The sequence below is a fragment of the Uranotaenia lowii genome, chromosome 2 (genome assembly GCF_029784155.1).
Source record: "Uranotaenia lowii strain MFRU-FL chromosome 2, ASM2978415v1, whole genome shotgun sequence".
In the NCBI taxonomy this organism is placed as follows: Eukaryota; Metazoa; Arthropoda; class Insecta; order Diptera; family Culicidae; genus Uranotaenia; species Uranotaenia lowii.
The window spans coordinates 103,319,793-103,343,054 of record NC_073692.1 but is presented as its reverse complement, the minus strand read 5'-3'; the positions used below and the strand labels follow the sequence as shown (position 1 = coordinate 103,343,054).

The 23,262-nt window shown below is 34.6% G+C and overlaps 1 protein-coding gene across 3 annotated transcripts in view; it reads right to left on the bottom strand.

Annotated features, from left to right (window-relative positions):
* Positions 1-338: 338 nt before the first annotated feature.
* Positions 339-23,262, bottom strand: part of LOC129747144 (calmodulin-lysine N-methyltransferase) — a 54,996-nt gene continuing 32,072 nt past the window's right edge. The window contains exons 1-2 of one of the 3 annotated variants that reach the window (XM_055741186.1): positions 20,533-20,957; positions 339-2,361 (exon numbers count right to left, since the gene is read on the bottom strand). In XM_055741186.1, the coding sequence (XP_055597161.1) occupies positions 1,035-2,084 (1,050 nt within the window). In that variant the 5' untranslated portion in view covers positions 2,085-2,361; positions 20,533-20,957 and the 3' untranslated portion in view covers positions 339-1,034. The other 2 variants (XM_055741187.1, XM_055741185.1) reach the window with 2 other exon arrangements.

The window sequence follows — 23,262 nt, the reverse complement described above, 5'->3', positions numbered from 1 at the left end:
CCTTCATTCAAGTAAATATATGTGACTTTGGTTGCTTGGGATTGTATCTAAAAACCTATCAAAATCCGGGCATGTGAGTTAAAAAATTCAACTAAAAGCAAGACAATTTTGGGCAAACGAAGCAATCAAAAAGAAAAAAAAATTAATAAAAAACTTTCACAGTTTGTTCGGTAAAAATTACTGGTTGTCGGGTAAATATATGCAGTTTATCGGCTTAAAACAGTTATCGAACGTACTTGTTAATAAAAACGACGTATTGATAACCGATTAACAGTTTGCTCTGTTATTATAGCGGTATTTAGGTAATAACTATCTAGCACCTTCACAGATTTTTTTAGTAAATCTTTCTTGTCACATGGGCAATTGCCACTTTGCATAATAACTGCCACTCAGTCAAATGCGAAATAACCCAACTAAGTAACGTACTCCATATGTTAGAAAATCGATAAAAACTACCGGCGATTCTCGTTAATAGTATAAGGGTAAAACTCTCATGTTAGTTGAATTGAAAAACCTGGATGCCATTTGTTCTCAATTATACTATACATATAAATTTTAGAATAAATATAATTTATTTCTAACAAATTGCTTATTGTTTGGAAGGTTTCTTGAGATCCAAAGCTACGGGTTTCCATTGGTGTTTTATTGATAAATTCGTGCTAATAAAATGTAGCAAACTTGTTTTAACTAGTTTATCAAACTGTCAGCTGCCAAGGAAAAACATAACAAAACTGTATTCTATAACATTCAGTTTGTGCTTGTATGTTTCATCATGTGTTTACAAACTTTTTGTTCCATGTCCATAATGTTTACAATGTTAATAGTTCTACAAATTGTTGTCTTTGGCATTACATTGGTTCTCATTACGCTAAGTACGCTAGTATTACCGGTCCTGATTATTTTTTTAATCCATCTAAGCGTTTCTGTTGATTTCTTATCTCTATCTATAGGTTTTTTTACAAACCTTAATGGCACATCCTTTGAGATCACAAATCGGTTCCAAAAATTCAAATGAAAGCTCGCCGAGTTCTTTTTCAAACCTGTCCTAACTCGTAATCTTTTCGGTAAAGTTTAACTAGAACCGGATAATGGACATCTTCATCGTAGCCATCGGTTTTAACGAGTTCCAGGTGTTTCTTCCAAATTGACGGATCGTAACAATGCAACAGATCATAGTAGAAACCTCGAGCTACACATTCATTGAGAAAGTGTGACAGAGTTTGACCCCGTCGCGGCGCCGTGACCAATGCGACGCCTTCATTTGCCAAACAAATCCAAATCGTTTCAATCAAATGAGATCGTGACTCGTCGAAAAAGAGACAATCTGCCGAAAGGATAAACTGATATCGGGACCTTTCGGGATGGTTGGCGTTCTGATCGTTACTGATGGTTTCCCACTTGAGGACTGACGTTTTGATTGTACAGTTGAATTTGTTCAGCGCAAGAGACTTTCTGACATTTTCCATGGAAAGTTCGTTTCCATCAGTCACGTGCACGAAAGCAGGGCTACCGTACTTGGCCAGAACCAACCCAGCCAAACAGGTCATTCCTCCTCCCAGCTCCAGCACGTTGCTGTTCTCAAAAATATCCAACCGTGACAGGATATAGTACGCTAACGCTTCCTCCGAAGGCCACACGCAAATGTTTCCAGTATTATTGAACCCTATTAATTCACTGGCAGTCCACGGCCGTTCGCCAATTAGTCTTATTTTCAACCGGTACCTATCCGCAAGTCTGTATACGTAAATATTTTCATCTTTTTCGTCATACGCTCGATCAAATTCGATCAAGTTGAACTTTACAAACTGATCATCCTCGCTAGAGTCATGCCTCAGTGCCTTGGCCAAGAGTTTCCACCGACGGCGTGCATTGATCATCTTGTTCTGGCCCCCATTTGGCGCTCCACCGTCGCTACTAATATGGTAGCTATTTTTATTTTCCCCACCGACGACGTCCTGATCTTCGTCGCTAGCGCCATACCGATCAACGGCTGAAATAGTCAGCAGATCAATCGTCGATCCCGAAGTAATATCGCTGTACTGGGATTCGTTTAAATCACTCCGCCCGTCTGTTGACGTTGACATCACCTGTTGCTTACTCGTCCCAAACGCACGATCCAAAAGTTCCGCTGAGAATATCGCGAACCTGTCGCCTCCTCATACGCGGTCCAACAACATAAAATGTCAGCAACCAGATTCAGTTGATTTACCTGCTTAGGTATACACGATCACCGCGTGAACTTTTCTTCTTATGTTTGGGATTCAATTAAAATCTAAATCATGTACGATGATCCGGGACAACTCGGCAGCCCATCGGATGCTCGTTGATGTACTATGTACCAAACATCCAGATAGCGGATCCCTGCAATGGGAAAAAAGAGAACACAACAAAATATTTCCATCAGTTATTTATATCGGAAACCTTTTAACGGTACATCAGCGGTGGGTTGAATAAGTGCACTACACATCTTGTCTCTAGAGAGAAGCTGGCCCAAATTGAAACACCATTTAGAGGTACTTGAGCGGCAGTAAGCGGACCACCCGAAAGGGAAAACCTTTTTCCACCCCCCTATGACCGGGGCCAGCGAAACCACTCGAAAAATTTCCCGGCCGTCACTCGAAAATGCATTCACGTGCGTGAAATCGAACCCGATTCATCAAACGTAGTAAAGTATCAATCGCTGAAACTCGATAAACTCATCGCAGCAGAAATCACCCTACAAGCTCATCGTATCTTTCGAACTGATATCACAGCAAATAAAAAAAAAGTTATTTATTTTACGCTTGTGTCCATTTTTCCAAGGAAGTTTGATTAATGCTTCACAATTGACTTAGCATATCGGGGCAAATATATTCAAATTGATAGGCTTCGATTTGTTATCAATCACATTGTCGGTCAACTCTTATCGGTTGAAACGGTACGCAACCATTCCTCATCTCAAATTGTTTTTTCAGTCGAAATTAGAATACGATATCAAGAGATGGAAATAGAGGCAGCAAATAACTGAAAACCATATGGAATTTCTTATGTATAAAAAAATGAGAAATAAGCTCCTGTATTTACCTGTTAGATTGAGAATTTCCATTCCAAAACTTAATACTTAGTTTCGAATATTTTGTTACCAGATTTTGGAAGTCCGCATACCGAGTTAAAAACTCTCCACAACAAATAAAGTAATTCAAAATTAAAAATATTCTGTTGAATCCAAAGTAAAACATTATTGTGTAACTCGAGATTTGATTTGATTCTGATAATTTTATGTACTTTTTCTGCATATAAACAAAAAACAGAATTTAAAGTTTATTAATTTGAATTTGAAGTTTTTCAATTCTAAATCTTGAGTTTGAATTTCAAATTGATCCTTTGAGGGTACTTTTCAGTTTACATTTCAAATGTTGATTATCGGTTAAAAAACTTAAGATCTTCAATGAAATGATTTGGTTTAGGTAGGGGAGATGAAGGCATGATGGCCACCATAAGGAAAATGAATATTTAACCATAGAGAACAGCTGTAATATGTGAATTACATCATTGTTTCGTGTTCAGGCACTCAAATAGTCTATTGCCTAATTGGATGAAACTTGAAAAAGTAGATAAAAACGTTTAAAAATGCATTTTAAAATTTTTTGCCGAAAGCTGAAAACCAGTCACTGTAGAGGCATAATGAGAAACCCCCCGAGGCAGTATGAGCGCCATTAATGAAGGCATGATGAGCGTTTTCTGCCGGGGATTCTAGCAGCGAATTCGACTCGATGAAGTCAACTTACTAATAGAGCTGCAGCTTAACTTGTATCGTCTGACGATTTGGCCTATTGGTTAGATGTCGGAGAGGTAATCAGTAGGCTCGAGTTCGATTCCTGGTCAAGGTGATTTTTTTTTCATTTATCATTCATGATCATGATTGCACTAAACGGTGAGGCGTAGATTCATCAAACAAAGCAAAAACAAAATAATCTAGGCATGTTTGTAGAATTCAAAGAATTAACACATGCTCATACATTATGTTTCTGGTGTTTTGTTTGACGGATGATGCTTTGATGCTATTAGCCGTATAATGTAACAATAAAAAAAATCACCTATGAATGGTATGTGAAAAAAAATCCCTCCGAACATATAATATATATCTATATACATATATATATATATATATATATATATATATATATATATATATATATATATATATATATATATATATATATATATATATATATATATATATATATATATATATATATATATATATATATATATATATATATATATAGATATATATATATAGATATATATATATATATATATATATATATATATATATATATATATATATATATATATATATATATATATATATATATTTTTGATTTAATTCTTTCATGTCAGAAACATTTTAAAGTGATAAAAAAAGATCTTCAAGTCGCATTTTGTGAAATTTTTCAAACACACTTCAATTACTCAAAAAATTACCTCGTTACAATTTTTTGAGCTTATAGCATAGTTGTTTTGCTCCATTTAGCAAATTTTTTCTAGAATATTTGATCCTTGTAAGTCATTCCAGTTTCGAGATAACGCTAAGGAATCAAGTCTCCCCAGGGATCAAGTATCCTCATTCTCCCCTTTCTATAGATAAACAAATGGATTTCTATCTCTGGCTCTGTCTGTGTCCTATAGACTCAAAAACTATCGAACCAAAAAAACCCAAAAACTAAATAATCAAGCAAATGGAACCAAATTTAGCATGGGATGGTATAAGAGTACGAGAAATGTCGTCGCTTTGCGTAAGCATATTTTTCTATATGTTGTTGACTTGTATACGCATCGTATACTTCTTTTATTTATCAAGCTTAATAAAAATAAAAAAAAATACTTACATAATTAAACAAGAACCCGCTAATTGTATCGATGGGGAACCTAAATTTCATAACAAAAACATGCTCATACGCCTAGGATCTTAGTTTTGTCATGTTCTTTCACGTGGAAAAGGGATGTTTTGATGAAACATCGATAAGTCACTCAAACGCAACCAATTTGCAAATCATAGATTGTGGGGAATCGTGGGCCACATTTTGTGGGGTATCTTGGGCCACCTATATTTTTATGTTTCTATACACATTCAAAACCTAAAATACGTTTTTCCTATCTGTAAAGTTTTCTTACGCCAAATGAAGAGTTATGAAAAATATTTCGTCCACCTATATAAGGAATTTTGCCGAAACGTTCGCGAGCCAGGTTTTAGGAATTATTCGATCATACACAACTCTCGTTTTTATTTCCTCATCTGAAATTACTTTAAAATAACTAAATGATCTATGAAATTTCTGTTTGGGGTCAACTCATAACTTTCCACGTTATCTAGTCAATTTGGATTTGGTTGCCCACGATTCACCACCAGTTTTTAAAATCCAAAAAAAAATTGTTTTAAAACAGACAGAACTATGGGAAAACAGTAAATTTAAAAATATATATTGTTATAATAAAAAAGTTATGAAGCAAAGAAAAAAGTGGCCAATGACATTCCACACTCCCCTACTACTCCCTCCTTCTAGTGGGGAGATATGAAAGGGACTCGTTTACAATTTTTTGCATAACTTGAGAATTGATCAAGCAAATGGACCAAATTTGGCATGGGAGAGCATATGATACGAGAATTGGTTATATGATTATTTGAAACCCCTCCATTATTTCATTGGGGATATATTCTTTTTTCCAATGACTTTAGAGGTAGGGGGAGGGTCTCGTATACAGCTTTTTTGGCATAAATCGGCCACTTATCAATCAAAAGGGATCATCTTTATTTCAAATGTATGATGGTCCCTTTTGATTGATTAGTGGCCGATTTATGCCAAAAAAGCTGTATATGAGACTTCCCCCGTTTTTCCTCTACAACCACCACTACTTGAAAGAGGTTGGAGTTCTGGATTCGAGATAGAGAACATCATTCTGATTCCAATTTATAAAGTTTCAATTCTGATTTCGAGATTAAATGACAGTGTGTACCCCGAATATTCAATTGAAAATGAACAAATAAGAATTCAATGTTCAAAACTAAGAATTCAACACACAGATTATAAAATTCATGATAAGAAACTCCGAATAAGTGGTTTAGAAATCGGAGTTCGAATGCAGAACTCGTTAGTTACAAACCGTACATCTATTATAAAAAAATGGATTTCTGTCTGTCTGTCTGTCTGTCTGTTCCCTATAGACTCGAGAACTACTGAACCGATTTGCTTGAAACTTCGCAGATGGGGGTATTGGAGGTCGGGCAAGGTTCCTATAATAGTTTGAGACTCCTCCCTTTTCCTGGAAGGGGCGGGGGTCTGTCATATAAAAGTAATAAGCCGTAACACGAGAACTGTTCATGCAAATGGAATCAAATTTGGCATGCGAGTGCATTTCGGTACGGTACGAGGAATGTTTCTATGATGGTTTGGTACCCCTACTTTTCTCCAGTGGGGAGATAGGATGAGGGAAGGGGGGCTCTCTTACAATTTTTTTTGCATAACTCTAAAACTATTCAAGCAAATGGAACCAAATTTGGCACGTAAGAGTTTTTCATTGCGAGAAATGTGTCTATGGTTATTTGAGACACCTCCCTTCTCCCAACAGGGAGAATGGAAAAGGAGAGGGAGGGGGGAAGCTTCCATAAATTTTTTAAATACAACTCGAGAACTTATCGAGCAAGTGGAACCAAATTTGGTATGGGAGGGTATTTGAATACGAGAAATGATTGTATGATGAATTGAGGCCCCTCCTTACTTTTAGCGGGGATATATAAAAGGGAAAGAGGCATCCATACAAATTTAGGATAGCTTGAAAATGATTCGAGCAAATAAAACAAAATTTGGCATAAAAGTATTTGAGTACAAGAAATATTAACATGAATATTAGGTACTCACCTCTCCATCCACTGAACAGTGGTGCAGAACATCAATCTAGCTGTACGAAATTAATAGCGGCCAGGAATGAAGAGATTGACATTTGATGTCTTCAGCAACATTGCTCAGTTTTACATGGAGCGTATTCCCATATCAGATTTTTTGCCGAGGGGTCCACCGATAGCGAGATAAAAATGCTAACTTTTTTGTTCTTCAAATTAGGGCTTTGATGTCTTGGACAAAGTTGTTTATCTGATCAAAATACATAAGTTTGTTGAATATGTCAAAGTCCTATCACATCATCCTCAGGAGTTACAGTCAAAGTAAAAAAAAATCTCTTTAAAAAACAGTTTTTTGAACCTGACACGTTGTGGATTGGATAATGGCATTCCTGGCCGCTATTAATTTCGTACAGCTAGATTGATGTTCTGCACCACTGTGCACTGGAGGGATAGAAAGCGTAAATGGGACTCTTTAACATGTTTTTACATAACTCGGCTGACTAGCTAATCAAGCTAATGGAACCAAATTTGGCATGGGATCATAGGTATTTCAAAACGAGAAATATTTCTATAATTATTTGAAACCATTCCTTTCTTGCAGTAGGAGCATAGGATTGACGATATAGGAAAGGAGGGGGGGGGGGATTCCAATTGATGTTGACAAAGCCAGCAAATGGAATCAAGTATGGCATGGAAAGGTCTTTGAGTACGAGCTCTGTCCATACGATTGTTATAGATCCTTACGTCTTGAAGTGTGAAGAGGGTAGGAAAGGAAGAGGTTCCATATAAATTTTGTCGTAAACCTTAAAACTTATCAACCAAGGTGATTAAATTTGATATAAGAGGGTTTTCGGGTACGAAAAAATGGGTATGGTTATTAGAGACCCCGACTACATTCAAGCAGTGGAGGCAGTTTTTTTTGGCATAAATCGAGATCATGTCAAGATTAGGGACCATATTTTATAAAAGTGATTGTTTGCGTATGAATAATTTCAGACCATCCAGGGCGGAGTCGAGAAGAAAGAGGCAGGTTTTATTCAAATTTTATTTGACATATCTAACTCTTATCAAACAAATGGAGCCAAATGTTGCTGGTGACATTTTTCAGATACTCAAGATATTTCTATGGTATAGTTTGTGAGCGCTTTCCGCATTGGATGGGTGAGGAATTTATCTCAATTAATTAATTAATTAATTTTGTTCTTTCGGCTTATGTTCTTTCGTTCTTTGATAGTTCATGTTTCTCTAATTTCTTTCATCACATATGAAAATGTGATCATTTTCAGGTACAAAGATGTACCAAGCGATTTCATAACATCAGTATTGAAATATCCTTTTCATCTTTACAGAAATATTAAATATTAACCAGTTAGGTTCTCAAGTGACGAAAATATTATAATTTTTGAGCACCACCAAATAAGCTTTTATGACCCGTAAATCATCTTGATCTGAAATGTACGCACTGCAATATGATCCACACATTGTTTCTCAATTTTCAACATCATAAATTTTTTGATTTTTCTCTTTAATCAATTTTTAAACGCTTTTTTACTTTAATTTATTCACTAGAGGCGAACAGAGCACTATCAATGAAGGCATAATGAGCATTTTCTGTCGGGGAATCTAGCAGCGAATTCAACTCGATGAAGTCAACTGAATAATAGAGCTACAGCTTGACTAGGTTTGTCTGTCGATTTGGCCTATTGGTAAGGTGTCGGAGAGGTAATCTGTAGACTCGAGTTTCGATTCCTGTTCGGAGGGATTTTTTTTTTCACATACCATTCATAGTTGATTTTTTTTATTGTTACATTATCCGGCTAATAGCATCAAAGCATCATCCGTCAAACAAAACACCAGAAACATAATATATATATATATATATATATATATATATATATATATATATATATATATATATATATATATATATATATATATATATATATATATATATATATATATATATATATATATATATATATATATATATATATATATATATATATATATATATATATATATATATATATATATATATATATATATATATATATATATATATATATAGATATATATATATATATATATCTATATATATACATATATATATATATATATATATATATATATATATATATATATATATATATATATATATATATATATATATACATATATATATATATATATATATATACAGTTGCGTTCAAAAAAGAATGAAATCGCATGAAGCTGCGCACCCTCTTCTAACTTTGACTAAGCTACCATTTCTCTATCGGTTGATATTTTTTCATGAAAATTTCACACAATCTAGTTCAACTATTCAACTAACACTCTACGAAATTTGAAGTCTTTACAATGACGGAAAACAAAGATAGAGCTATTTCCGTAAAAAAGGGAAATTTGGAGTTGCTTCACTAAACTTGCTGTACCTTCGACAATTTTCATTGAAAAACCTTGGAATTTGGTTCAAAGATGTACCTAATAATGTTTGATCTAATACCTGGCCAAGTTTCGTCAAAATCGATGAACGTGATCAAAAATGGTGCCGGGTAGAAAATCAGGTTCGTTTTTGCCCAGCAGACGATTTCATTCTTTTTTGGACGGATATTTATATGGAAAACAACGTAATCCATGTATTCTTGGTTTTTTTCTTTAACAAAATCAAAATTTACTACAAAGAAGGTTGTAAATTGATAGAAACTTCATTCCTGCTTTGTTTAGAAATAGAAATTTTTCCAACAGAGCTGGTATTGGAAAACAAGAGCGAATTGAATATTCGCTTTAATTGTGTATCAAATTTGTTTATCGTAATAATTAACAGGTCATTTCTGAATCTCTGTTCTTCTTATTTCGAACTCTGTTGAAACATTTTCTTTTTCGAAACAAAGCACGAATGAAGTTTTCATCAATTAACAGCATCATTTGTGATAAATTTTGATTTTGTTAAAGAAAAAACCAAGAATACATGGATTACGTTGTTTTCCATATAAATATCCGTCCAAAAAAGAATGAAATCGTCTGCTGGGCAAAAATGAACCTGATTTTCTACCCGGCACCATTTTTGATCACGTTCATCGATTTTGACGAAGCTTGGCCAGGTATTAGATCAAACATTATTACATCTTTGGACCAAATTTCTAGATTTTTCAATGAAAATTGTCGAAGGTACAGCAAGTTTAGTGAAGCAACTCCAAACTTCCCTTTTTACGGAAATAGCTCTATCTTTGTTTTCCGTTATTGTAAAGACTTCAGATTTCGTAGAGTGTTAGTTGAATAGTTGAACTAGATTGTGTGAAATTTTCATGAAAAAATATCAACCGAGAAAGAAATGGCAGCTTTTCAAATTTGGAAGTGGGGTGCGTAGCTTCACGCGATTTCATTCTTTTTTGAACGCAACTGTATATATATATATATATATATATATATATATATATATATATATATATATATATATATATATATATATATATATATATATATATATATATATATATATATATATATATATATATATATATATATATATATATATATATATATATATATATATATATATATATATATATATATATATATATATATATATATATATATATATATATATATATATATATATATATATATATATATATATTCCAATACATAAATCGTTAGCATGTAATATTAACTTCATAATACCAACAAAACAATGGCAAACTCTCAACATTTTCCAGCTAAAGTATTCTAAAATGTTCATTATGGGTTCAATTGATTCCTAGAGTTCAAAAAGGTTTTTTTTTCTTCTCAATAGATCGTGATCATTGCTGATTACATGATTACGATTATTTATCCAATAACTGATATTTATTCAATAATTGTCTTGCAAGAAGGGCTAAGAAAGTTTATTTTCTCTTAAATTCAGAAAAAGGCGACTTAAAGTATGGGTTTGGAAAAGTTTTGGAATTTTCTTCTTTTGACATTTATCAATTGTGAAATGAGAAGAAACATTACCAAAACAGTCAATTAACGTACTTTTTTGAAATTTTGTTTGATTTTTTTTCCAAGGACTAGGGCCCCCGGAATAAAGGATCAAGTCTCCTTCAATAAAGGGTCAAATCTCCCTTAACTTCAAAAATATCGCAATTTTTTTACTTCCATGAAAATATTTCTAGTTCATCTATGGGTTCATGTATTGTACCAACTTTTTGAGCATATAAACTTGAAATTACACGTTGTCAGAAAATGCAAAAGACGGCGAGTTGCTAAAGTTTTCCAATAAGATATGATAAAAATAAGAAAAGAGGATCAAGTATCCCCATCCTCCCCTACTGTGTACAACACATTGCTTTTTTATTTTGTGTTTGTTTTACCACCCACTAGACTTTTTTCAACAAGACACACATCACACTATCCGGAAACGGTGAATTTTTGTATTTTCCTTGTGGGCAGCTGTCAAAACTATATTTTGGATCTCAAGAGGATGAATTTAGTGAAAATTTTCCCGAAAATTTAATACAAACTTTAACAAAGCGCGTTGGTTTATGATGATTCTTGGAAAACAACATCAGTCCTCCGAATCCAATTAGAGAGAAAACTTTTTTTTTTACTTAATTCAACGTTTAACTATCAAATTTTACCCCTTTTTATGCGACCGAAACGGCGAAAGTGTTCGTTTTCGGTTGTTAGGAACCAACATCACCCATCACTAAATGCTTCAAAAACATCAATTATGTATAATGAAAATTTAAAAATAAAATCAATGCAAATCTATTTAACGAAAGTAAAATTATCGTTTCAAGTCGATTTTGAAATAAATATGTACATTTTAGTAAATGAAAACCCTTTGTACACTAGAAGTGCATTCATATAAAAATTACTAACAGGTGTCGAATTTTATAAAACCAAAATCTCATCACTGTGAAACATATCATCATCGATTGTCCCTGCTACGACGAGGCCCGATCATCAAACAAAATCGACCACAGCCTACGAGTTTCACTGTCTAACGACCCAACTGAAGAAACCAAAATAATAATGTTTCTAAAATCAACATAACTGAAAACTGTAAATTAAGAAAAGGGATGAATGACTTGAAGAAGTTAAAATCCAACCAAATAAAAAAAAAATAAATAAAACCAAAAACAGAAACAATATATGTATGTTATTTCTGGCTATTGTTAAAACAAATATGTGATGTTGTTTTTAAATGAAATGGTAAAATGAAGATGCTAACACGAAATTGTCGACATATTTTAAGTGAAAACATCATATCATTTTCAAAATATTTACACGGTTTGAAGAGTGATTTGTGGGTGTAAATGGCGACTTTTTGTTATTTGAAATCAACTTGTACTTTATGTTTCAATTTTAAATGAGATTTCTTAATTATATATGCATGATAGGTTTTACGATAACCTGCTTTTCTTTTTTAAACCGGTACCAGTTCACTGAACTATGCATTAGGATAAAGCATTGACAGCTGAATGATAGGAAGATAAAAAGTCGTCCCTGTTTTCGCATATCTTTTTGTGGTTCATTTTTGCCTCTTCAAACCACAATTGTTTATAGAGGCTAAAATTAAATGCACCCCCAAACAAATACACTCATAGTGCCGAAAAAAAGCGGCCCGTGATATCACGGAACCGCGCTTTCCCGCTGGCTGTGACGGATTCGAAAATAAATTCATTCATAAATTTCGCTACACACACAAATCCGACAACACGGGGGAGTTCACTCACTACGTTAAAACAACCCATTACTGCCCAAACATCCCACATTGGCGAGCAAAATTTACAATCTTCCTACTTACTTTTCCCCCCAAATCCCGAAACACGCTCGCGAACCAAGAAGTGTAAACATAACAGAGAGAGACATGGTAATTCCTATTAAATAGTGGGCGTCGTAAGGGAAAAGAGGATTGAGGCCGATGATGATCCCCCGGGTTATGGTCGAACGTCGAATTCTGATGGAGAGAGATGTTCGTTTGAAATTTTCACACCTCGTAATCATCACCGACTAAGAATCACCAGCACCTGATACTGGCACCTACAGGCTGCTGTTTTCTTACAGATCCGGATTCCGGCAGAGCACGGCAGGTGGGCGCGACCTCAGAAGGCCAGAATGTGGACCATCATCGCTCCGAGAAAAAGGGTGTCAAGGGTTCCCGGTTCGTTGCCGGCCAGTCTGCCGAGCTGGATGGAATCGAATGGAAATTTAACAAGAAACACGTGTTTTCACTTTCAATCATCTGCTGACACAACCGATCCTTCCCATTGTCATGGAGCTCGTTTATAGGCAGTTGGAAAATGTTACGGCTAGCCATAAATATATCGATTATCGCGGCTGGGAAATCATATGTAGAAAGTCTAGAAAAGCCATCTGCTTTCCACAAATCACGAACTACGTTTTATTATCTGAGACGGAGAACAAAAAAAAACAAAAGACCCATTTGTGAAAGCGTTACACAAACTTATCGTCAATCAGAATCTCCATAGCTGAAGAATGGAAATGTGAATATAACGCAATGAGGGAGGAAAATAAGCTTTAACCAATGGCAGAAGTCGTAATGATTAGTTATCAAAGTGATCCAATTTGCATGAACATTGTCAATTTATAATGAATTTAATATTGGGTTAAACCACGAAATGTTTAAACTAGTGGAGTGCATTTGGTTAGTGTCAAAGTTCTCTTCAAAATAGAAATAAAAATCCCAAAATCATACAGTAGGAGAGAAGGGAGAGACTTGAGCCCATTTTCTTGCTTTCATTTTTTGAAGACCTTGTCTTGATCAAAAGATGAACCACATCTTTTAAAGCAATAACGTCTTGCATTCTTTCCTAAAATATCACATGGGAACCAAACAATTATAAAAAATCAATTGTTGAGTGGTCTATTGCTCACCAAGTTCTTGCAACAGGTAATCCTTATAAATCTTAATTCATTTAGAAATGGGTCACTTTCTTTTAATGATAGCTTATTTCCTAGTTATTGGACTTACAATATTTTGGCAGCTTTTAGTTGCCTGTAAAATGTACTATACGACCTGTTTTTTTTTTTTTCAAATTTAAAAATTAACGCGTTTTTCACATGTTTGCGATGCGAAAGAAAAAGGAAAAAATAATTTTGCACAGTTCCCTTCAAAATCCATCAGTTCTAAATCGATGGCTGATAAAACCGTTGATTATTTGAAAAATGTCTGTGCGTGAGTGGTGGAAAAGTATGCAAACACTGTAAAAAATGTCCACAAAGTTCGAATCATGCGTTGGAGTGAAGCACATGATCGGCAACTACGTTTAAGAGTCATCATTGAAGTCAAGACGAATACCAGAATTTCAAATCTTGAAAAGGGGAGAGGCGGGCTATATGCGCATACTAAGGAGAATACTCATTTTCTGCCATATTCCAATAGATAGGAGTCTTAAAACTATGTGCACATGAGCGGACATCTGTTTTATATACGTTAGAGCAATTTTCATGTTAATGTTTTTCCAAATTTTTCAACCCATAGTCCTTTATTCCAGGATGAGAAACCATTCGGAAATAACGGAAAAACGGGTAAAAATTAGGAATTTCTTAAAAATAGAAATTTTTTAGCTCAGCGCATACATTTCAGGGCTCTGAGTTGTTCCAGTTCATGTTCAAAACTATTTTAAATGTATGTGTTTAAATTAACGAAATAGAAGAAAAATATCTCGAGCATAAACTGTTTTTGTAAATTTTTTTTTTTATGTTGTTCAATATGGAAAAAATAATCATTGAAATCAATTGACATTTAATTACTGCAAAGCTTAAATAAGTTAAGTTTTGGTTAATAAAAGACCTAAAATATGGATAAAGAAATAAGTCATTTTTATTTTTTTACAAATAATTTTATTTAAGTCATTTAACTCTTACTATTTTTGTGTGCCATGTATTCACTTCACTTGTATTGAGTTAGTAAGAAAGAGAGCCGTAATTGTCGCGATGTCTCAACAGCTATAAAAATAAGTGAATACATTTTAAATTCATACGTTTAAATCAGAAAGTTTTTTGACATAATTCACATCTCGAAAACTTTGATGTTCGAAACTCAATCATTTTTTAAGAAAAAGATTGTGCTGAATCGAAACTTGAAAAAATGAGTAGCCACGAATAAAAAACATATCTATTTGAGATGGGGGAACAATTTTGAGAAGTTCGAACAAAAACCGATGAATTCGATTGAACAAATAAAGATAAAATGTTAAAAGAACGGGAAAAGATTGATATGAATTCATAAAATCCTTACTCACTTGTTAATAAACCAATTTTCTTGAAAAGTAAAATTTTACAAATGTCTTACTATCAAGTGTTGTTTTTTTACATAATTTTTCCAATGAGAATTTTTTACGATTCTTGCTTTTGGCTGTTTTGAATTTATTTCACGGTACTTTTATAAAAAAATCGCAATATTCAGTAAGTACTCGTTTCCATTAAAACTAAACTCAAATATAAAAAAATGCGGGAATTTTGGCTGTGTGGTGGCGGCTTATAGAATATTATCATTGGGATACTGGTCCACGTCGTAAAGCCGACTTATCCAGTACTTCCCATATGCGTTAGTCATTCTTCAAATGCGACTATCACATTGGGAGGGGGGAAACCTTGGCTTGGTTCAAAGCCAAGTTTCTTCAGGGAGGATTCACCAATTGTGCTTATTGCTATTAATGCGCATGCACGAGTTGTATTCTCCTAAATTTTGTAAACACCCGCTTCAAGGTGGTTCTGTGCCTGCGGGCCCCAAAGTGGGGGTAGGTTGGTGTATAATCCTATCTTAAGCAGAACGTTGTTAAGGTCTGCACTATAGCCAGGCACTGGTGCAAAGGGCCGTATTTTTCCTGGCAACTCGTGGGATTCAGATTATACACACGATTTTAAAATTTTCATCCTGTATGGGATACCCCGCTTCATGCGTCGATATGAAGGTGCAGAGGTTCTTGTGTGTGATGGAAATATGTGTGGAATTCTTTGATAGAAATGCTTTCTATTAAGGTTGCACAGATAAATCTGCAGCACAAAAGAACCGCTACACTGAACTTATGTCGTTTAATCCTTAATGGAACTGCATCAATCGCCTTGGTCCAAGAACCCTATTGAAATGGAACTTTTTACTTAGGGAATTTGCTCAAACCAAACTTTACTGTGTTCAGTGTAATTGGAATGACTAAGCAGCACTGATTTAGAAATTCTAAATGTAGGAAATAAACCAACTTTTGTTAGGTGTGACAGAGAAGAGGTGATTGACATCACACTTTGTTCTAGAACAATTTCTCAGGAAATTTCAAATTGGCATGTGCCTAACGAAGAATCGATTTCTGACCACAGATTTATCTATTTTGAACACTCAGGTGAGTTTTTAGAAACAATTACATTCAGAAACCCAAGAACAACTAATTGGGACCTATATTTGGAGCATATTGCTATTAAATTTCATGGATATACACCTGAAATTACTACTCCTTCTGAGTTGGATGAAGTGGTTGCAAAAACTACCGAAATTATTTTAAATTCTTATGAAGAAGCGTGTCCCTTACGAACGTTGAAATTCAACAAAAACAGTACACCATGGCAAGAATGCCTTGTCATCAGGCAAGAATGCCTTGTCCAACATCCGCTTAATGCGACACAACATGCTTACCAAACAGGAAAATCAACATTAACTCTTCTGCACAACATAGCACATAATATTGAAAATAGTTTTTCACAGAAAGAATCATGTCTAGGAGCATTTCTAGACATAGAAGGAGCATTTGATAATGTCTCGTTTACATCAATAATGGATGCGGCACTACTTCATGGAATGCCTAGTGTTATAACTAACTGGATTAGCGCAATGCTGAGTAACAGGAATCTTCATTCGTCTTTAAGACAGGCTTCAATAACAAAAGTTAGCACACGTGGTTGCCCACAGGGAGGTGTACTATCACCTCTTTTGTGGAACCTAGTTGCAGACGGCTTGTTGAGAAAACTCAATGACCGTGGAATACCAACCTATGGATTCGCAGATGATTATCTTCTGCTGGTAAGAGATTTGTGCATAAGCACATTATTTGATATAATGCAACAAGCTCTGCGCTCTGTTGAACGATGGTGTTCTCATGCAGAACTTTCAGTTAATCCTCTAAAAACTAATATTGTTTTATTTACTAAAAAACGTATCACCCGCGGGGTGCGCCCTCTGCTGTTTTATGGTTCCGAAATCACCGTGTCTAATCAAGTTAAATATTTGGGTGTCATTCTTGACTCCAAATTAAACTGGTCTGATCACATCGAATTCAGAATCAAAAAAGCATGCATGGCCTTCAGACAATGCCGACGTGCAATCGGAAAAAACTGGGGACTCAAACCCAAACATATTCACTGGATTTACTCCACAATAGTAAGACCAATTCTGGCCTATGGATGTCTAGTGTGGTGGCAGAAAGGAGAAGTTGCAACAGTTCGGACAAAACTAAATCACCTTCAAAGAATGTGTCTCTCAGGGATGTACGGATCGTTCACTACAACTCCTACTGCAGCACTAGAGGCTCTGTTTTCTATCAAACCTCCCCAGCTAACATGAAATCGTAATAGAAATGATAATCCAAATCGATTAGTAACACATTTTCGATAACCGTCGTAAATAAGTTGGTATTGAGTGAATTTCCATCATTCATTTACGACAAGCTTTGCTCAAAAATAGTTGAATCGGATAGCAGTTTAGTCAATTCGTAAATATGTCTCCAAAAAGTTGAGAATATGCTAATTCGACATCAACGATTTGAGTGAACTGATTTACGATAAATGGGCGGTCCTTCAATTGACACTCTCTCCTGTCTCTTCCTTTGACCGGTTCGTAAAAAGAAAATCTCACCTATAGAGCTATAGCGTGTATCATATCAACTGATGAGTTGGCATCGTGGTAGGATATCGGGCAGCGAACTTGGAGGACTGGAGTTCAAGTCTCGGTCGGGGATATTTTTTTTCTTTTATTTTGCTTTTCGTGGGAAAATCGAATCGTTGGAATCTTGTCATTGTAGATATATCGCCTCCACTTTTGTAGCTATATGCTATTTTGGTAAGTTTAATACAATCTTTTCATCTGGTATATTTGTTTGAATAATTCTAATGTTCCTGCGTTATACCTTCATAAATGTTTGCTGGGTCTACACTTGTTCCTAAAACAGGAAGCCTTCTCATGTGCTTTTCGTCTACAGGCAGTTGGTCTCTGGCTGTCAGGAAATATCGAAAGATCATCGAGTCATACAAATGTGTGGCCTGAATTAGTTAGATTAAACAAGTTTAATCTAGCGCCAAACGATTTAACACTCTCGAGTAGTTTTCCCTACATGGGGTTTAAAGTCAAATTTCCTTCTCCTCAAGAATGTTTATCAGGTTTCGTAAAGGACCAAATGTCCTCTCATATTGTGTTCTATACTGACGGTTCATTATCAAACGGCCGTGCAGGTGCAGGAATTTACTGTCACGAGTTGAACATAAAATATGCTCAACCTCTAGGAAAATATTGTACAGTCTTTCAGGCTGAGCTATATGCTATTATGTATGGAGTGCAAATTGCACTTCAAAAGAAGATTATGTTCAGAACAATTTATTTCTGTTCAGATAGCCAAGCAGCTATCAAATCACTCAGTGCTTCCAGTTCTAGATCAAAACTGGTAATCGCATGCCGGAAAGCAATCGAAGAACTTGTTGAAGGCAATGGATTAAACCTTCTATGGGTACCCGGACATAAGGGAATTTTTGGAAACGAATGCGCCGACGAACTCGCTAGAGCTGGATCGGGAAAGGAATTTTACGGACCAGAGCCGGCTGTCCCAATATCGTCATGTTGGTTCAGAAATCAAATTCAAACTTGGTCCTCTAACCAGCATAAACGATACTGGGAAGAGTTGGACACTTGTCGCCAAACTAAATTATTTTTAGAAAACCATCTCCAATCATATCGAGTTACTTGTTAACTTTAAGTAAATCTCATTGCAGCATCCTGACCAGAGCACTCTCCGGTCATTGTAAACTCAACTATCACATGCACAACATTCAGCGTGCTGAATCTCCAGTATGTGGTAGTTGTGAATCAGATGTGGAAGATCCCTTCCATCTTATATGTAACTGTCCCTCATTTGCCAGACTACGTTTTCGTACTCTGGGATCTTACGTTTTAAGCGAATCTGAGTTTAAGAAATCAAACTTAAAAAACATTCTATCATTCCTTACCGAATGTAGAAAAGAGCTTTAATGCTAGTTATCCCTAGTGTAAAGGCTTTATGCCATCTTAAATAGATTGAATTTATTTCTTCCTTTTATAGGTTTTTCAGGTTTCTCAGGTAAATGATGAAATCTTGGATAAAAAAAGGCTAGGCACAATTTTCCCGTATGTTTGGATATCGTGCCGCTATTAAGCATAGCTATGAGTTGTTACATCAAACCTAACCAACAACATTTTTTGTAAGCTGTAGAGCCTGTACCAAGACAATGAGACAGGTGATTTCTGATGGACAAAACTTATGAAAAACCCTATTTCAAACAAATTCCAAATAAAATAAGAGTTTCTTTTATAAATTCTGTAAATAAAATAAAAGTTTTAACCTACAAAACGATTAAACTTTTGATTTAATAATACCTTAATTTTTTTTTGTCGGGCCCCTACCACTGCGACCAGTTGTTAGATCTTTTGTGGTTTATCCCCTATTTACTGTAGCTTATCAAGATAGATCACTCTGATTGATTACAGTAGTGTCACTTTCTTGTTGATCAGCATTTTCCCAATTTGGAAGAAATTTAATTTGGTTTGAAACTTATTTAAAAATGGAGAAAAGTAAACAAATAGAATACCTCTATAACTTTTCTTGCAGAACTCAAAATTATTTGAAGTCTTAGAGAAAAAATGATTTTAAACTTTTATTTTAAAATTTAATATTTTTGTTTCAAAGTTTAAAAAAAATGCAAAAATTTCTTAAATGATTTTAAAATATTTTCAAAAAAAATTTTTTGATGAAAACATTGCATATTTGGATCCAGGGCACCCTTTATTAGTCTAAATAAGCTTTTAAATTCTTTGCACCTCGGAAGCATGTAAATTTTGTGGCCGTGTGTAATTTATCAAATTGTTTTCAAATGTGATATTGAGCATATAGAAGAACCAGAAACACAAAATAAATTGAGGCTGAAATTGGTTTCTTGAAGAATATTTCATAGAGTAGAGGGTACTAGGTTTCAGATTTTGTTTTGTTAATTCTGGTGGCCATCGTGAGTGGTAAAAACCTGATACATGGCTTCCAAACTATTGATCTTTAAAATAAGTATCGTCAACTGGGGTACATGCAACACTGAGTCGATTTGGGGTCATTTTTGAATTTCTCAAACCCTGGAGTCTAAAAAGCTTTGTCTTGGTCCAAAACTCATCCATGATTTTTTGCAGAATTTTTAAGTAACGTTAACATGAGTAAATTTGAACTTTTAGGTTTGTATGGGAAAATTGAATATTTTGTACTGAAAAATCAACATAATTTTTGTTTCTTCTGTGGAACCCAGCCAGCTTATGGTTTTTGTGCCAATTTATAAATTTTTAAACATTTTTCTCAAGACCGATAGCTACCTTTTTATGTCATACTGTGTTGTTAGTGTGTATTATGAAACAAGTATGCAATCATTACCGGTGCAGTTTACTCAAAAATCCTTCTTTGAATGACCAGGAACACTCAGCGATTCTTACAAATGGATGCAATATTACATCGCATCGAGAATCCTACGAGGCCTTCAAGTGCCTTAACCGTTAAACTACCGACGGCGTGCTTCCAGAAGTTCACATTCCACAAATAAGATTTACTCCTAATGAGGCGATAAAATCAACTGATTCGGAAAATCGTATGCCACTTTTCTGCCACCATATCAAATCAAAAGAATCGGTTCATGTTTCCCTCGAATGACCAACACCACCCCTCCAGAATCAGCAGCAACCAAGGGAAAAATAGTAATACAATCGCTTTCCACTAACCGACCGGTGAGTAAGATAGGAATCGCTAATTTCAATGTTTTTTTTACTCTCTACCACTTCCGAACTCTGTCTAGCTGCACTTGTTATTGCGTTCCGATGTAAACTAACTGACCGGCAAATCCCGACTGACGTTCTGAATCAGCTAAAGACGGACGTGCCGGACGGTTTTGCCAAAACTCTTTCGATTGGATGGATACTTTTTCCGTCTACTTCCCACCAGACAGCGTTGAGCTTTCCTATGTTGCTGTGTCATCGAAGTTCAACCTTTTTTTTTTTTCTACTGTTGTCCAAAAAAAAACGCTGGGCGACAGTTTTCTCGTATTATTAGAAAATTGAACAGGGCCTATAAATTTCCTTACTTTTTTAGAATAACCGTTGAATAAAAACCATCAAAATGGGGCTCACGTTTAGCATGGCATTTCATTTCAACTAGCAAAAGCTTTTATATGTCGAATCGTGTCTGATATTTATGGATCATGTCTTTGTCGGGTTAAAAAAATAATCAGAGCCTCTGAAGGTTTAAGAAGGAAATGTTGTTTTATAAAAGTACATGTGGGTATGTAGGAACCGTTAGAAGAACCTTATAAGAATCACATTGAAGACTGGTAGAAAAACTCTCTAGAACTCTTCCTTAATTTTTCTTTTTAATTTTGCTTTAATGAATATCTAAGAGATGAAATATACAGCTACAATAGCTGACCGGAAAAACTTCGTTCTGCCACAAATTCAATGGATAATTTTATTGATGTTTTACTTTGAAATACCTTAAATTCTATGCATAACAGCGCAAAATTTCAATAAACAGTTGCTTTCTGGATCTTTTCCACATAAGAAGATTTTTAAAAAAAATTGTCGATTTCGTAGACAGTGGATTTTCAGATATTCTATCAGCATTTTTTATAAAAGACTTAAGTTTTTATAAAGAAAGAAAGCTTAAAGCTGGTTATGAGCTAATAACTTTTTTGTCTAAAAAGATACGAAGTTATGATATTCGACAAAGTTGTTCAGCGGAAAATTTCCTTGAAGGAATTTATAAATTGGCACAAAAACCATTAGCAGGCTCGGTTCCACAGAAGAAACACAAATGATGTTGATTTTTCAGTACAAAATATTCAATTTTCCCATACAAACCTTAAAGTTCAAATTTACTCATGTAAACGTTACTTAAAAATTCTGCAAAAAATCATGGATGAGTTTTGGACCAAAACGAAGCTTTTAAGACCCCAGGGTTTGGGAAATTCAAAAATGACCCCAAATCGACTCAGTCTAATGCGTAACTCAGTTTATCAAAACATTTCGAACAAGCCGTTGCCAAGGCAAACTCCACGTACGGTATGGTAAGTAGGATTTGTCCCGAACCGGACAATCTTTGTACCATCGTTTCGATTTATGTTGGTCTCAACTAAACTGCAATCGAATACGCCAGTATTGTGTGGCAGCCATACTGCAATGTACATAAAAACAGAGTAGAACGAGTTCAAAATAGATTTCGGAGATATTTATTTATTTATTTATTTATTTAATCCAAGAAATATGTAGAGTAAGGTAATTCAATTCCTTTTAAATTACTACATTTAGTTCTGCTAGGTTTGCTTAGAAGCTTCGATTATACTATACTAACTAAATTCTCTTGGTGCTTTCTGATACTATTACTTACTGGTCCCCCCCATTGAAAAAGCTATGACACTCTTTGCGGAATAATTTTAAAGATCTACTGGTTTTAATACTGTTCGGAAGGTCATTCCAAACAGCTATGCCCCTGACAAAAATGGTTTTTCCGTAGCTTTCAGAGAAGTGACGTGGAATTAAAAAATTAGACAAACGATTGCTTCTTAGCCGAATAAATTTGTTCACTAAATAAGATGGATTCCTTGAGTTAATTATTTTATAAATGAAAATAGAAGATCTTATTTTATAAAAATTTTCAAAGGATGTTCCTAAAATTTGCGATTGATGGTGACTAACTCTATGGTAACGAGATAGATTGAAGACGTAGCGGATGCAGCTATGCAATGCAACTTTAACCCGATTCATGATAATCAAAGACGCGCCTACTAAAAATTCGGCACCGAACATTAAATGCGGCAGAATGAGAGCTTTCACAAGTTTTAGCTTTATTTTCACGGGTAAAAAATATGAAGTGATTTTAAGCATACGCAACGTTTTGTAAATTTTTGAACATTGAGAATTAACGAATGAGGTCCATTGCAGGTTGTTTTGAATAATTACGCCAAGATTAGTTAGGCTTTCTACGTATTGAATAACGTCATTACCAACGCTTAGCAGTGGTAAATTTGAAATATTGTACGATGCGGGGAAAAACATAGCCTTAGTTTTATCGCTGTTGATGGGCAATCGATTCGTTTGAGACCAAATATAAACATTTTCT